General features: G+C 37.5%; 2 protein-coding genes across 11 annotated transcripts in view; one reads left to right on the top strand and one right to left on the bottom strand.

Annotated features, from left to right (window-relative positions):
- Nucleotides 1-479: 479 nt before the first annotated feature.
- On the bottom strand, nucleotides 480-2,283 carry lft2 (lefty2). Its single transcript, XM_027172712.2, has 4 exons — nucleotides 1,866-2,283; nucleotides 1,405-1,639; nucleotides 1,046-1,294; nucleotides 480-937 (listed from the first exon to the last, which is right to left on the bottom strand). The coding sequence occupies exons 1-4, from the start codon at nucleotides 2,128-2,130 to the stop codon at nucleotides 613-615; spliced, it is 1,074 nt and encodes a 357-aa protein (XP_027028513.2). The 5' UTR covers nucleotides 2,131-2,283; the 3' UTR covers nucleotides 480-612.
- Nucleotides 2,284-6,557: 4,274 nt separating this feature from the next.
- Nucleotides 6,558-15,190, top strand: part of cdc42bpaa (CDC42 binding protein kinase alpha (DMPK-like) a) — a 43,212-nt gene continuing 34,579 nt past the window's right edge. For 2 of the 10 annotated variants that reach the window (XM_047821051.1, XM_047821053.1), the window contains exon 1: nucleotides 6,560-7,786. In XM_047821051.1, coding sequence (XP_047677007.1) covers nucleotides 7,609-7,786 — 178 coding nt within the window. In that variant the 5' untranslated portion in view covers nucleotides 6,560-7,608. Of the gene's footprint in view, nucleotides 7,787-15,190 lie in introns of all 10 variants that reach the window. The other 8 variants (XM_027172814.2, XM_047821052.1, XM_047821050.1 and 5 more) reach the window with 7 other exon arrangements.

Genomic DNA, 15,190 nt, shown 5'->3' with positions numbered 1-15,190 from the left:
TTGTATAAAATGAGACGCAAGTCGCTCTATAAGGGTGTCTGTCAAATGCTGTAAATGAAAGTCTTCCAAATGTGATGCATGCATCTAAATTATTACTACAGTCTCTGAAATCAAGCCCTTTAAAAGATTCTGACATTTATCACACCTCATTTATCATTAAGCAAGTTGTTTATTGCAGCCTATATCTTCCATGAGATGCAATCAGTTACATCAATACATGAAACCGAGCAGCTGATTGCAATGTGAAAACGTTCTGTGCGTAAAATGTGTTAATGGCTTCGTTTCAGGTCTTGATGTAGTGCTCGTTAGCATTTAATTGATTTATGTGGCTCCTAATTCCTAATTAATCCCATGTGTTATTTCGGAACTTGCTAAATTCCATTTTGGGGTTTATCTCAACCATAAGCATTTATATACGGAACCCTATAAATAACACACGAACTTCATACAATTTAACACAAAAGACGTTAAATGTTTTTATTTTCAGAAAATAAAAGTGAAATCACACAGTGCCTTTCATGGTGCAAAATAAACTAACGTGACTCAATGCAATATTATACACATTATAACGCATTTTAAGTGCTTGGCTGAATAGAGGGATGTCCTTGTTTTTTATGCGGTGGAAATCTTGTCCATGGAACATCCGCACTTCTCAACAATCATGTTGGGAAATTCGGCCACTTCTATTTGTGTGTAGTCCCCTTGCTTTACCAGGTACATAACCGGCAGAGGTGCGCTTTCAACCACTGAGCAGGATCTCGGTCCATAGCCGTAGTTACGCTTTGGCTGCTTACATCCTCCTGTACAGCGGAAAGCCTGGTACCCAGCCGGCTCCAGGATCCAGTACTGCGCCCACGTTACTTCCCGGAAGTTGATGTAATGCTCTTCCCGACAGCAAGCCTGATTGTCTGCGCTGTGCCTACAGTCGCCCAGTGACCTGTATAGAATTATCCAATTATTAGTGACACTGTTGATACAGGTTATATACCTACAGAAATCTACACATTAGTGAATATATGGTTCATCTACTAATAATACCACTTACCCATATTCCTCCAAGTTCAAGGTGTACAGCACGAGCTCAGGTGTCTCTGCAGTGGAGTCCAGGGTGTTCACAGTGTTTTGCGTGGTGAATCTCACTCGTTTTGCCATTTCAGCTGCATAAATTCCAGGCCTCTCTCCTTCGATCCTCACCTCCAAATGCAGTGGGCTTTTTGTCACTGATTTGGACCAGTAATGAACAGCTTGGGTCACGTCAAAGCTCCTCCAACCGGCCTCGTTGACTGGCACCAACCTGTCAGAGACAAGAGCATGAGTTAAGCAATAAATTCTTCCTTTCTGCTTTATTAAGTATTTCATCTGAAACCAAGTGTTTCTCTCAATATAAAGGTCCCAGGAGTTTACCTTGAGTCAACCAGTGAGCTGTGGTTGGACTCCCTACACACCCAGTAAATGCTCACACGGGCATGATTGACAGGTCTGTGCTTCTTCCTCTCTGTGGCAGGCAGTTTACGCGGAGAGGTCTGGTAAAGTTTGAGCTCTGCCATGGCCAACTCGTTGTTTTCTTTCAGCCGCTTCTCCATGTCAAACACGAGTTGTTGTCTAGTCATGCCTGAGTATTTCATTTCGCTTGTTATATCTGGGAAAACATATAGGAGGATGCGTTAAATCAATATACACACAAGTTACGCATATACACACATTTTCAGAAAAAAATGGAGTGGTATTGAGTTTTGTACCCTTAGTATGTATACTTTATCTAGAAAAGTACACTTTGTACACAACGTATTAAACTTACAAAGGCTGGGTAGTGCCACAGCCACAAGGGAAAGCTGCAGTTCACATTATTCCTATAAAAATCTTACCTGCGTTCCCATGGATACGCCTAAGGATCCCAGCCAAACTGGGCAGGGACCTGCGCCTCCGGGAATGGTGTAGTTTCAGCATGGAGATATACTTGTTCTTGATGTGATTCGGAACCACCAGATTTTCTAAGTCTCTCTTGTGGATGCTCGGCAGTTCTGTTAGTCCGAGTTTCTGTAAAATAGCGTCCTTCATGTCTTCAGTGGAGAACGTTTGCGCCAGAGAGATGAGCACTGCACACAGCAGCAGGTGGATGAGGAGAGCCATGTCGTAGTGCTACACGTTCACTGTTGTCAAGTGACTGAATGTGAAAGGCTTAGGAGACTCCTCTCCTTATATTCGCTCGACCCCCGGCATCACATCACGTCTAGACCACTTTACAGTCCTAACGGGGGAAAGGGGGAGGGAGGGGGGCTACCTGAAGGGTCTGAGCCACTTCAAACACACATCACTAATTGGGAGTCGTTAATGTTTTCTCAGATGAGTGTCTCAAAAATAAATAAAAACATCGACATGCTTCTCAAAACCTGCATCTGTATTTAGTTTGAACAGTGCCATAACTAAGGCCCAGGTCCCTCTTAGAACACATGGTAATAAACGACAGGACTTGTCCCTGGGGTGTGCTTTCACACAATCCTGTAAAAGAGATACTATAGGTACAAAAATCATGTACTGTGAAAGATAGCACAGGTAAGTATGACAGTAAGGGGACCATCAACACAGTTTTATTATTAACAGATTTTAATTCACATTAGTCTATCTTTATCAATGACCAATTTAGGTCAAGGTTTGTTGCTTTGGTTTAGGACTAGCAATTTATTTAGTCTGGAAATATTTTGAGGCATAATAATATTTAGTTTACATACTGTAAGTATCCAGATATTATTACCAATACAGACCACAGGGTTGGGCTCTTGGAAATGTGGATTGGAAGATGTTTTCTTAAGGGGGTGATTATCTATTTCTGCTCTAGGATCAGTCAGACCTTTTTTTTTTGTTCCACAAGCGGGAGAACTAAAGTTGGCTTCAGTCTGCCTTGTGTATTGGCTTATAGGTTCCCTATCAGACAACTCAAGCCTCCAAAAGGTCTGATGATAGAACAACTATTCTCAGACAAGCAGCCAAATATACTTCTTGCAGCCTGCTGTTAATTCAATTATTAATCAAGTTCTTTTGTCATGGTGGAAAAAAATATTTGTAATAATATTTAACATTTATTGTTGTACTACAATAACATTATTAAAATTGTTATTATTATTATTATTATTATTATTATTATTATTATTATTATTATTATTATTATTATTATTATTATTATTCAATAATTCTGTAATAGTGTAAAAACAGTGTTACTAAATATGTAACCTAATGGAACCTGACAATGGTGAATAAAATGCTTTCTTTTTAAGTCACAAATGTATTAACATAGATTTGTTAAATGGTATAATATTATATTTATTATAAATTATATATGTTTTTGTAAAGACAGATTAGTACTTCTACTCCATCTACTCTTTGAATAGATATCTGTAGAATACTATATATATATATATATATATATATATATATATATATATATATATATATATATATATATATAGTATTCTACAGATATATATATATATAGTATTCTACAGATATATATATATATATATATATATATATATATATATTTATTTATTTATTTAAATAATGGATTAATGTTTCTAATCCTTTCCATCTAACTGTTAACCAGATCCTTTCACATAATAGTCTACCAACAAGTGATTTATGAGTTTTGATGTCACTGAACAGTTAATGCTTCTGACTAGACTTGCAATTCATTACATAGGCTACACTACCTATATAATTTACCCCACCATTCCAAATCCAATTACACAAAATACCAGTGGTCTAACATCTTAATTGAATAAAAGGAGCCTGCAGGTTTTCTGATCTCTTATGTTTTCCCTGAGTATTGGCTACCAGTCCTTCCAATCCCTTGTGAATACACATATAATTTCACTCTGATTAATATATCTTTATTCTGTCTGTGTTAAAATGACAGTTTTTTTTTATTAAATTCATTCTGTTCACTGTGATCAATGTAAAGTAAGCCCATGTGCATGAATGTCTTGAATTAGTTTTTGTACAAAGATTTTGAGTTAAATTTAATGCAAGTTAAAACAAACAAACAAACAAAAAATCTGTCCTTTTTAACACTTTTTTTTTCATATGCTTTGATATTAAATATTGTTACTCTGTTTACACTGAACTTGAATAAATATCAATCATTTTATTGTATAGGATTGGGATTGTGCATACTGTTGCACATGGGCTTTTGGGTCTGGGTTGATACATAGCACATATATTAGGTGTATTCATTGAGTGATATTGCCTAAAGCTAATCTGGGCACCTTATTATTAAATGTTAAGCTTTGAAAATGTATTCTGTACTAATTTAGTCTAGCAGTTGGTTTACCTTTCAATACACACATATTATATAAACGGATTTATTTGCTGTGTATCATGTATTTTATTTATGCCTCATCCTACTACTTATTTAAAGATCAGTTAGATGAGGGAGGTGGGAATTTTTCGCCAGATGGAAAACAATAGCCCAGTGGGATAAAAACAACCTAAAACGTTGGTTCTTTCTTTCGGCCTTTTAATCAAAACGCAAGTCCAATAAACACATTAGGCTACGTGTTAATGATAGACTGCGTATCGCACATTAGCATCACAACGTGGATCCATTGACGACTGGCCGCGTTACACGATACCATCCAATATTCTTCTTACTGAATGAAATATGTCATATAAATCGGATAAATAAATATATGTGGAATAAGTGAATATGTACACAAGCGGAGAGAGAGAGAGAGAGAGAGAGAGAGAGAGAGAGAGAGAGACACAGACAGAGAAAGAGAGAGAGAGATCAGTATAGACACAGACAGAAAGAGACAGACAGAGAGCGTCTTATGTCTGTAATATGTCTGTCAGCTGCACTGCTCTTCTTTGAACAGTGATCATTTACATGTGTATAGTATAGAATATCTTTTTTGCCATTATACAAGTAAAATTGCATTTTGACCCTAGTGGTGAAAACTTGGAAAAGGTCAGAAAACCATCAATAGGGCTGTGTAAACATACTGTCACGAGCTGGGATGCAATTCACACACTTTTAGGTAACGCACGTGCAGAAACAGGAATGAAGAAGCAAACAAACACACCAAGACTGTATTTAAACATATGCTAGAAATATTCCTAATTACATGATACTGCCTATTTTATAGGTCGAAAATTACAATCTGAAGTAAAGCCTACATACATTTAGAGGCAACTAAACAAACCTGTACAGCACTTGTATACTTTAACCTATTAAATAACACAGGATAATAAAGAATAACAACAGGTTAGATTCCAGAAAGCAAAAAAAAAGGAAAATCTTTTGAAAATATTTGCTTTTACTTCTGAATCTTTGTTAGAATCAGAATCAGAAGGACCAGAAAAAAAACTGTATGAAGTAAAAAAAAAAGACATTTACATCAAAGTGAAAAATAAAAAAACAAATGAAACAGTGGCTGATGTATATCCTGAGTTCCAGTTACTTGATATAAACGAAATCATTTGAACATAATAAATAAATCTCAGATCTTCATTTGTCCAGCAGAGGGCGCGATTACACCATCATCATCATCATCATCATTATTATTTGTTACGACGTCTGCGTAGTTTATATTAAAAACAAGGACAATTTTTTTCTATTTTTAACCCAGCTAAATACTACTTATATTTTACAGTTTCCCTGATGAAACTAGATTGCAATTGCGACACTAATTGTTTTCCATAGTGCTCACGTCTACATATTTTCTGCCACATTTTTGTTACTTGTCTTAATAAACATATGTGAAACATGAATTCATTTTTTTTTTGTTATTTTTGGCCTGATAGTTGTCAGTCACGTGTAGTTTCTGAAAGTGTTTTATATTCCTGTATGCTGTATTGTGTTGTTATAAATCATTAGATGTGAAGAACAGATGTTTTTTATGAAACTAACTCTCTGTGACTCTTTATAGAGCAGATCTGACTATATTTGTTTAGTTTATCTTGTAAATATGTTGTCTTTCAATGAATTTGCTGAAATGCTATAATCTACAAATAAACGATATTTTTTGACCCCTAGAAAGACAAATGTCAGTTGTGTGTCTGATGGGCAGCAGGACCTCTGGGAGCTCTAGTGTGCAAGCTGGTCAAGGAGAAAAAGACTGGGGGAGGAAAACACTGACATATATAATCGACCCTGCATCCATTATGTTTGGTTATCTGGAGGAGTCCCAACAAATTCATAGCACAAATAATAACTAGTAATTGTAGGAAAATGCCCACTAATATATATCAGTTCATGGCATCTCTGTAGACATTTAAATAGACATCAAATAACAAACTTTGTTCCTCGAACACAATCCAAAATAATCGTATCTTTCTTTATCAGTGATTTATGATGCAGAAACAGGGCAATATTTCTTCCAGCATCCCTGAATTTGCCCATAAAGCAAAACAGCTGTCGTGCGCTGGTCGCCATGTTGGTGTGGAATTCTTTCTGTCTTATTCCCAATAACTCCTACCTCCCTCTGTAGGAACACTATACCGGATATAAAACAACGGCTTCTGCGCTCGATCTAGTGCCCTATATGCAGGGAAATATTTGGGACGGAGCCTTATCCTAGCGCTGCAGCCGCATTCCCTGAGAGCGGTGGGCTGCGGGCTTGAGGTCGCACAGGGGAGAGGCGCGGAGTTCCACAGGGCTGCGGGACACGGGGATGTTAGTGACGGGTCATCCTGCACATTTTCGACTGTGGAAAGGATTTCTGTATAAATGCGTCGGGCTTTTTTTTTTTTTTATTCTTCACGGACTGCCTGTGCTGCCTATCAACTATTTTTTGGAAGTTGTGTCAAGTTAGTTAGTTAGTTAGTTATTTAGCAAGCTAGCTCGATTTGTCTGCTGTAGCTACACAGTAGTGTCATTAGCTAGCTTAGAAGTTACTCTATGGTTAGCTAATTGTAGTTCACATCATGACCTAACGAATATCTTTAGACACCTGAATGCTTTCCAAATTGATGTATTATACGAGTCTCGTCGTTTAAAGTCTTTACAAAACACTTCCATTGTTTAGTGTCTACCCAAGAGTTAACCTCAACTAGCACAATCAAAGCGCTAGCCACTTAGCACAACATGCTAGCTAGCATTTTCATTTGCTGCAGGATTTTTGCTCACATTAGCTGCTTGTAACCGATACAGCTAAAGACAAATTTATAATCAGTTGTATTTATCTCTCTCTATATATATTATATATTATATTTACATACAGAATATTAAACGTGAACAGCACTGTTTATTAAGAAGTAAGGAGTGTGAACAGTGGAGCGACATCATCACGTCTAGCTAAACTGATTTTTGTTTAATTTCTGATTACAGAAAATGTAGCAGGCGATATTAAGTGAACGAAATAAATACAACTAGCTAAAAAGAAAGAGCTAGTTTTGTAGCTAAGGCGCTGTGAGCACATCATGTTTGTCTGTTGTGTATGAATGGGAGCATGAAGTGTTTTCTTCTGGAGCTTAGCTTAGCTTAGCTGTGTGTTTTTGTAGCCTCAGCACCGACGTGGCTAGCTGACTCCGTTTTTAATGTCAGTGTTTATATTTTTAATACAGTTCTGTCAGATCTTGTAAAGGGTGCGACTGTCGCGTTTTTTTTGATCCACCATGTCGGGGGAAGTTCGTTTGAAAAAGCTGGAAAAAATGTTTCTGGATGGACCGGTCAAGTCTAATGGCCAGTGTTTCAGCGTCGAGACTCTTCTGGATGTCCTCATCTGCATGTATGATGAATGTAATAATTCCCCCCTCAGGAGAGAGAAGAACATAACCGAGTTCCTGGAGTGGGGTGAGTGTTAAACACGTTACACACTGTGGCTGGTTTGCAATTCAGTAGTTTATTTAATACACCATAGAGCATTTTAGCATGCATTCATTCTGTATAGCAGGTTTTCAGTGATGAACTGAAACTGTACTCTACATGACTGTTCATCGCCCCTTCGAAATTGAGAGATTATAACACCATTCTCAGCATTGACCCATGATTATGGGTCTTTTATGAGATGCAAGGGTGGCCCTGTCATATTGAGAACTACAATCTCCAGCCTGATCTCCAGCCCGACGCCTGGTGATGGGCTAGATGCCAAACCTTGGTCTGGAGAACCTCATTTCCTGCACATTTTTGAGTTTCTTCTCCTCTGTTACACCCTATTTAACTAAGCAGCTACATAACAGTTTTATCTGGTTGATGTGCTAGAGTAGAAAAAATACATTAAAATTGGCAGAACATGTGGTACTCAGGCTCGGGATTATGAATCTTTGAATTATTATTATTAAATGGGTCTAAGGAATTTTAAATCTATAGTCTGTAACCGGTGTACCAAGAAAGTATGCGTGTCAAATAAATTGTTCATTAAGTACACAGAGTATGCAAACCTGTTCTGCCAGATAAACTCATACTAGAGGTACACACAATAGCCTGTGACTACCGTGTCTGTGTGAGAGCTGTACTGAGAATTGTCGACCACTTAAAATATATCTGGTCAGCAGTGAACTCTTTACATTGATGGATGGAGTAGTAGGAGTTTAAAGATTGTGCAGGGCAGTTGGTATATTTTTACCTTCAAACTGTACATACACGGCACATATACCAAACCAAATGCACATTCAGTGTAACTGCTGGCAACAAGCAGATGTTTAAAGTCCTTAGATAGGTTGTATTTAGTGGGTGATCCATTGCTGGCTGATTTTTCTCTCTCTCATGTTTTCCCTAATGTGTTCTATTCTAGCATTTAATATAATCATGTAAACCTATTTGTACTTTAGGTCACTGATTGCATGTTTCCTGTGTTTGGGGTCTTGTAAAGTTGTAGAGTGTTTCCAGTGTGCATACAGCGTCTAGTAAAGTCAAGTAACAACATGCTGCTAAATATTTAGTAGTCAGACCTGCATACTGAATTGCAAGGCTGAGAGACACATCAAGGATCATTGTGTTGTCGTTTACTGTCATCGAACCACAAACGCATCTCTCAAACTCCACACACACACACACACACACACACACACACACACACACACACACACACACACACACACACACACACAAACACACACAAGCTTATTAAACCATGCTATTCAAGATTTTTTTTTTCTTCCCCCTCTCCTTCTTCTCCTGATATGTAGGAACTCTCACTGTATTACATTACATGTGTTAGACCTATGCATCTCTCACATTACATTTGTTAAACCTTTACATAGTCTGTTGTTTGCCAGTGACAGCTGAGTCTAAAAGAGAGATCATGTAGCCTATAAAAAGGCCAGGTCTTGGCAAATATAAACAGGCGTTCCATTTCTAGTGAGCTATTCTTGGTGTCACAGCATTCCTTATCATCATTAAATACTTTAGAAGTATACTGAATATACCTGATTATTTTTAAATAGTTATTCTTTTGCCCTCCTTGTAGACATTTTACACCTAGGACGTTGATTTAATATTTATTTCTAAGCACTAAATCTAGATAAAACATTAAACAGATGTCAGTTTCCTTTTGGAAAATGTGATGTAACTGTTGTGCTCCTCTCATATTAGAACATAGCCTCGTTTTAAGAACTGTACTAGAACAAGCTGGAACGTGCATCCTGTCTGTCAGCCACATTTGTTATGATGGTCATAACCTTGTGATAGCCACGTGCTTTAGAGATGTTTACACTCAGCTAACCAGGTACAGAAGATGAGTGTGTAGCCTGTTTAGTTGACAAGTATTCATTGTTAGTGATAATGAAGTTCGTGATTTATCTTGTTGGAATGCTGTGTGCCAGGCAAACCTCACGGATTATTTCTCTGTAGTCAATTAAATAAGGGTTTCAGGCTTTTTTTTGTTCACATGAAACGTGTCATACTGTTATCTTGTACTGAGCCAGGCACACATTTCACATCTCAAAGTCAATGTCCCTGTTCCATTTTTGTGATTTTAACATTGGTAGTCACATGTAATCTCCATGGTCATCTGTCTGAAACCCAAAACAAAATATGAGCCTGATCTCAATAAGATCGACATGTGAACGTTAGACAAGATCTGTCGTAGAGCACAGCTCCATCATGCTTAAGGTTTCACATGACTTGGCACAAAGCTTTCAGAGAGTTGGCTAAGTTATTGTCAGTATTGGATCAGTACCAAATATTGACTGATACTTGGAGCTGCCTTGGTGTCCTGATAGAAAGAGGACAAAGAAATAATCACTTAAATGTCCAAGATGTTTAAAGATGATAAAATTGCAGTCTTTTTAAAGTAACAATTTTACTAAATTTACTATGCTAAACAAACAATTTTGACTTATTGCACAACACGAAAGCTAAAACATAGTGTTCAGCTTTGTGAGTTGTGAATGTCACAGATGCAGAGCAGGCTAGGTTGTTTTTATGGCCATTAACTGTTTAACGGAAAATGCTGACTAAGGGAACAGTCCCTGACATCTTGTGGTATATCATGTGTAGGCCAGTTATGTTGGAATTTCATGTCCTATAAATCGTAATCACCAACCACAGCAAGTCAGTTCATTTGCGTGATGCCGTGGATGCTGTGTTTTTAGCCAGACAGGAGTGCTATCTATAAAACATGTTTTGCAAAATTCTAGGTGTATTAAGACATCTGAACATGAGTGGGAAAAGATAAAGAGGGGTGTTAGACTACAGACCATCAGACCTTAACCTTAGGGAGATTTTTCTTTGTATAATTTGTCTTGTAATGCACTGGGGATTTTAGTAAATAGTAGAGTTATTGTTGAAGTGCATTATTTTAATGTAACAGCATTATAGCATGGTCGGGTGTATGTTATTCCTCTTGGCTCAGAAGTTTTCCAGTTACTATAATATCAAACTTCTTAATAAAATTTACTGTTTTATAGTTAGATTTGAGTTTTGGAACATCCAAAATATCTTAGTTTCCTTTCTTATTTGCGTTATAGCTGCGATGAACAGAAGCCGTCCCTCTGTCTCTCTCTCTCTCTCTTTCTCTCTCTCTCTGTTTGTTTGTTTTCTTCTTTTTAAATGCAACTTTTCATATTACCAAGAAACTGGAAAGTGTGAACTCTTTCTCCCGAACACATTCCTTGTTAAACACACCAACATTTCCAAAGAGTTTACAATCAAACTGAATGAACAGAAATGTCATTTTTTGATAAATTTACAAAGAGGTGTTAGAGGTAAGATACCACAAAATCGTTCTTGTAATAAATACATCATAAACACATGCTGTTATAGTTCCGTTCAGGATGCATGACGATTGGCGTATATATCATCTTGTACTCTGCGCTGTACTCTGATATATCTGTACTCACACACTTCAGTATGTAAGAATGACCCAGTTTGTTATAGAACTCTGCATTTAAACAATGTATTAATATTTTTTTTCTTTTTATTAAATCACATTTCACATTGTATTCTTATCAAGTGAGTATAGGATTTTTTGTGTACTAGGTAATAATTGCAGAACTAAAATAAAACACCAGCTCAAAGGCCTTTCAGGTATGTATGTGTGTGTATGTATGTGTGTGTGTATATATATATATATATTTTACAGTAGACTGACTAATCTACTTAAATGCAGATCTGCATTAGCTGTAGGGCTGTAGGCTCTGGGACTGAAAGATTCTTACCCTCTATGGAAGTCATGCAGCACTGCTTGCTTGTTGCTTTGCCTTTATATGGTATCTCATTGCAGGGTAACCCAGCAGATGAGCAGTATGGTTCATTTAATTTATATCTACATGCCTACCTCACTACTCGGTGCAACACAACGGTATTTTTGATGTGAGGAAGATAATTATTTTGTGCTGCTGGCATGTTTTTATTACCTGATTTTGATCAAGGACACAGGCTTTTACGTTTAAAGTGAAGTGACGTGACCTACAGCTAAGTACGGTGACCCATACTCAGAATTCGTTCTCTGCATTTAACCCATCCAAAGTGCACACACACAGCCGTGAACACACACACACACACACACACACACACACACACACACACTGTGAACACACACCCGGAGCAGTGGGCAGCCATTTACGCCTGTTTAATAACTTTACATGTTGCACTGACAGTCTGTGAAATGTAGGGATGCACCAATACCACTTTTTCTCTTCCGATCCGATTCTGATACCAGAGTTTGCCAGTATCGGCCGATACCCATACCGATCCGATATGTGTCTTTTCTACCATTTTATTTGCTTCCGAACGCCCATGTACAAGTGTATTTTTCAAGCAATAGTCTATGGTGTTTGCTGTTCATTAATCAACCACCACGGGTATCGGATTTGGATCGGTCACGCACCACCGATATCCGATACACTCAAAATGCTTCGATACCGATCCAAAATATCGGATCGGTGCATCCCTAGTGAAATGTTTTTTCCCTCTCAGATCAGACAAGTGCTCACACAAATTCCGCACCCGGTTTCCTTATTCCTCAGTTTACTCACTGGCATTTATTTATAATCTCTGGATTATTTATTAACTCCAGTCTGGTTGAAATGTGAGTATTATAACATCCTGAATAAAGTTTGATTTGCAGTTAAGTTTGAGTAGTAAAAAGGAAAAAAGTACAGTAGTAAAACAAAACTGGATGCACAATAACCACCGATGATGACATGATGTTGGCATTAAGTGGCAACATGTATTTTATGAATGCAAGTTAGAATTTAAAGCTCTAGATTTTTATTAGCTCCTTAGTTTTTAAATTATAATAATTAGGGTATTCATACACACGCCTCCATGAGGCAGGAACTGGAGGCAGTGTTGTGAGCAGGAAGGATATGCACCCGATGCAGGTTTGATTGATTGTCTTTTCTTCAGATTTGAGACGAATGTTCCTTGCTTCTCTTGACTCATTATTGTACCATATATGGAAGGAGATGAGATGAATATCAGGCTAAATTGGCATGTGACACATGCATATTACATCCAAATAAGTAACTTTCAGCACCGTTTCACTGCACTGACATCACCTCTTGGTTTAATGTCACACAAGTTTTATGACTGAAACAAATTTGTTCCTGCATTTTTCCATGTGTTATTGCATTTTAAATTCTGGTAACTTTTAAAAGTGAAAAGGAAGAAAAGAGTTTGAAAGTTTCCATTCCGAGCGCAGCAGCGGAGCACTGATGGTATTCTGACAGCTGGCTTCTAAATGCAAATGAATTGATCAGGCTTATGTTCATTTCATTACAGCGTATATCTATACCTACCAATAGCTTTATCTTTTATAGGTCCAGTCCGAATTTATAATCTATCTATCGATTGATATTACAAGAATATGTTTGTTATAGACTTACAAACCCTACAGAGTTCTTTAGACACGAATCCTGAATCCCAGAAACACTGTCCATAAGTCAAAATATTTTTTTGTTTAAATGCTTAAAATGAAGTCTTTGGGTAACACAGGCTTAGGATATAGGTATGTTTTATTATACAATATTAAATACATCAATAATACCTCACTTAAGTTTCTTTAAAACTTTTACATCTCTCGCGTTTTCTAACAATTGTTTAAATGGGACCTTGGAGGACGTCAGAGATGTCAAACGCACGATGCACGATGTTTCAAAAATGCTTCAGAAAACTGAGTCAGGCCGACTAACAAAACTAACATGTAGCCAGTTAGCCAATATGCGGCGGAGAGCGTGTTCAGTGCGCATGTCTGACATTAGCTGAAAGCGATTGAAAGATTGACATGGCGGCCAAAAACGAAAAGCGAAAAAAGGCTTACGATAAGGCAAGAAGCAGGTGTTGAACATCGTCTTCCGCGTGAAACAGAGCTAAAACTTTCAAGGTACAACAAGCAGTACTACAAAACACATTTGACCTGTATTACCATAGTATTAATCATCGAGTTCATTTATTGATGATAATATCCCTTCGGCCAGCTGCCCCAGCAGGTTCTGCCATAACAGTTGCCTGGGTTACGTATGTATGTATGGGGCGGAGCTATCAAAACAGGGGTGACACCCATTTGGGTGAGGGGTGTGTTTGTTTAGGTGATTTCACATGTCAACATTGGCTTTCAGAGATCGTGCACCTCTGGGCTTTTAACATGTAACCTGAAAACTTGTTGGGTTTATACTCACATGCCTGCAAATTACTCCAAATCTAACTCTTCATTCATTCAGATTCATCCTCAGCAAGAGCAGAATCAGGGAAATTATTTTATTATGAATTTTTATTATTAGTGGCATTGATATTGATGTCCTTTTATCATGGTGTAGATGATCTTTAGCCAAACTTTAGCTTTTTCCTTCTGATAAATTGTATTTGCCTTTAAAATTCATAACACTCTTTTTTCTTTCTTTTTTCTTTGTCTTTCTTTCTGTCTTTCTTTTTGTCTTTCTATCTTTCTTTCAGGGTTGGTTGTAGCCTCCAGAGACTTGTTGGAAATCGTGAATTAAGGTTTAAATAGTATACAGTGACACACTTGTGCAACTTCTATTGTTAATGATTGAATGTTTTTGTCTGAGAGATTAACTGCCTAACTGCTTGCTCTGTACTTGACAAATGGATGCACCTTTGCCATGGGCACTGTAGGGAATGTGGACTTTATGGTGTTAGTAAAATTAATAAGAAGAAGGATCAGATTGGTTTATTAATTGTTTAAATTAGCATATAGTTTACTTTAGGAAGGGTGTTGGACAAATGGAAGGGGACCGTTAACCTTCTTCATATCAAAGAGAAAGACGTGTTTAAAGTGTGCTCTCATGATCATTGTTGGACTGAACGATAGTAGAGGAGACCATGCCAGAAAATGTAAATGAAGAACAATTAAAAATCAATCAATCAATCAATACCTTTGCCTTTAGGTGTTTTTTCAAAGAGGTTCTCTCAGTGTCTATTCTCCTGAAGCTACACATGTCAAAAATGCATGTGACGAGAGAAAATCCGTGGCTGCCAAGTAGAACAGCACGAATGTTCATCCTATCATTTTGAGGTCAACTCAATGCTACAGCAATCTGTAGTCGGAGCCAAACAAAACTGCCTGTACTTTCTGGCTTGGAGGGATGGCAAAATCTCTGTCTCCTGTCCATTGCAGGGTCAGTAATGGATGACTGTGTGCTCATGTATGCAGAAGAGGGCAGGTGGCACTTTGCTCCTAAGTCACCAGGCTGGGGAGAAACGGGGGGTGAGGCAACCAGAAACCTTTGTGAGAACAGTTGGTGTGGAATAAAGTTATTGAGATACTTCCCTCAGCTTTTTCAGTGTTTATTTGGG

The sequence above is a fragment of the Tachysurus fulvidraco genome, chromosome 12 (assembly GCF_022655615.1).
Source record: "Tachysurus fulvidraco isolate hzauxx_2018 chromosome 12, HZAU_PFXX_2.0, whole genome shotgun sequence".
Taxonomy (NCBI): Eukaryota; Metazoa; Chordata; class Actinopteri; order Siluriformes; family Bagridae; genus Tachysurus; species Tachysurus fulvidraco.
The sequence above is the reverse complement of the archived record's forward strand: the minus strand, read 5'-3'. Positions and strand labels throughout refer to the sequence as shown.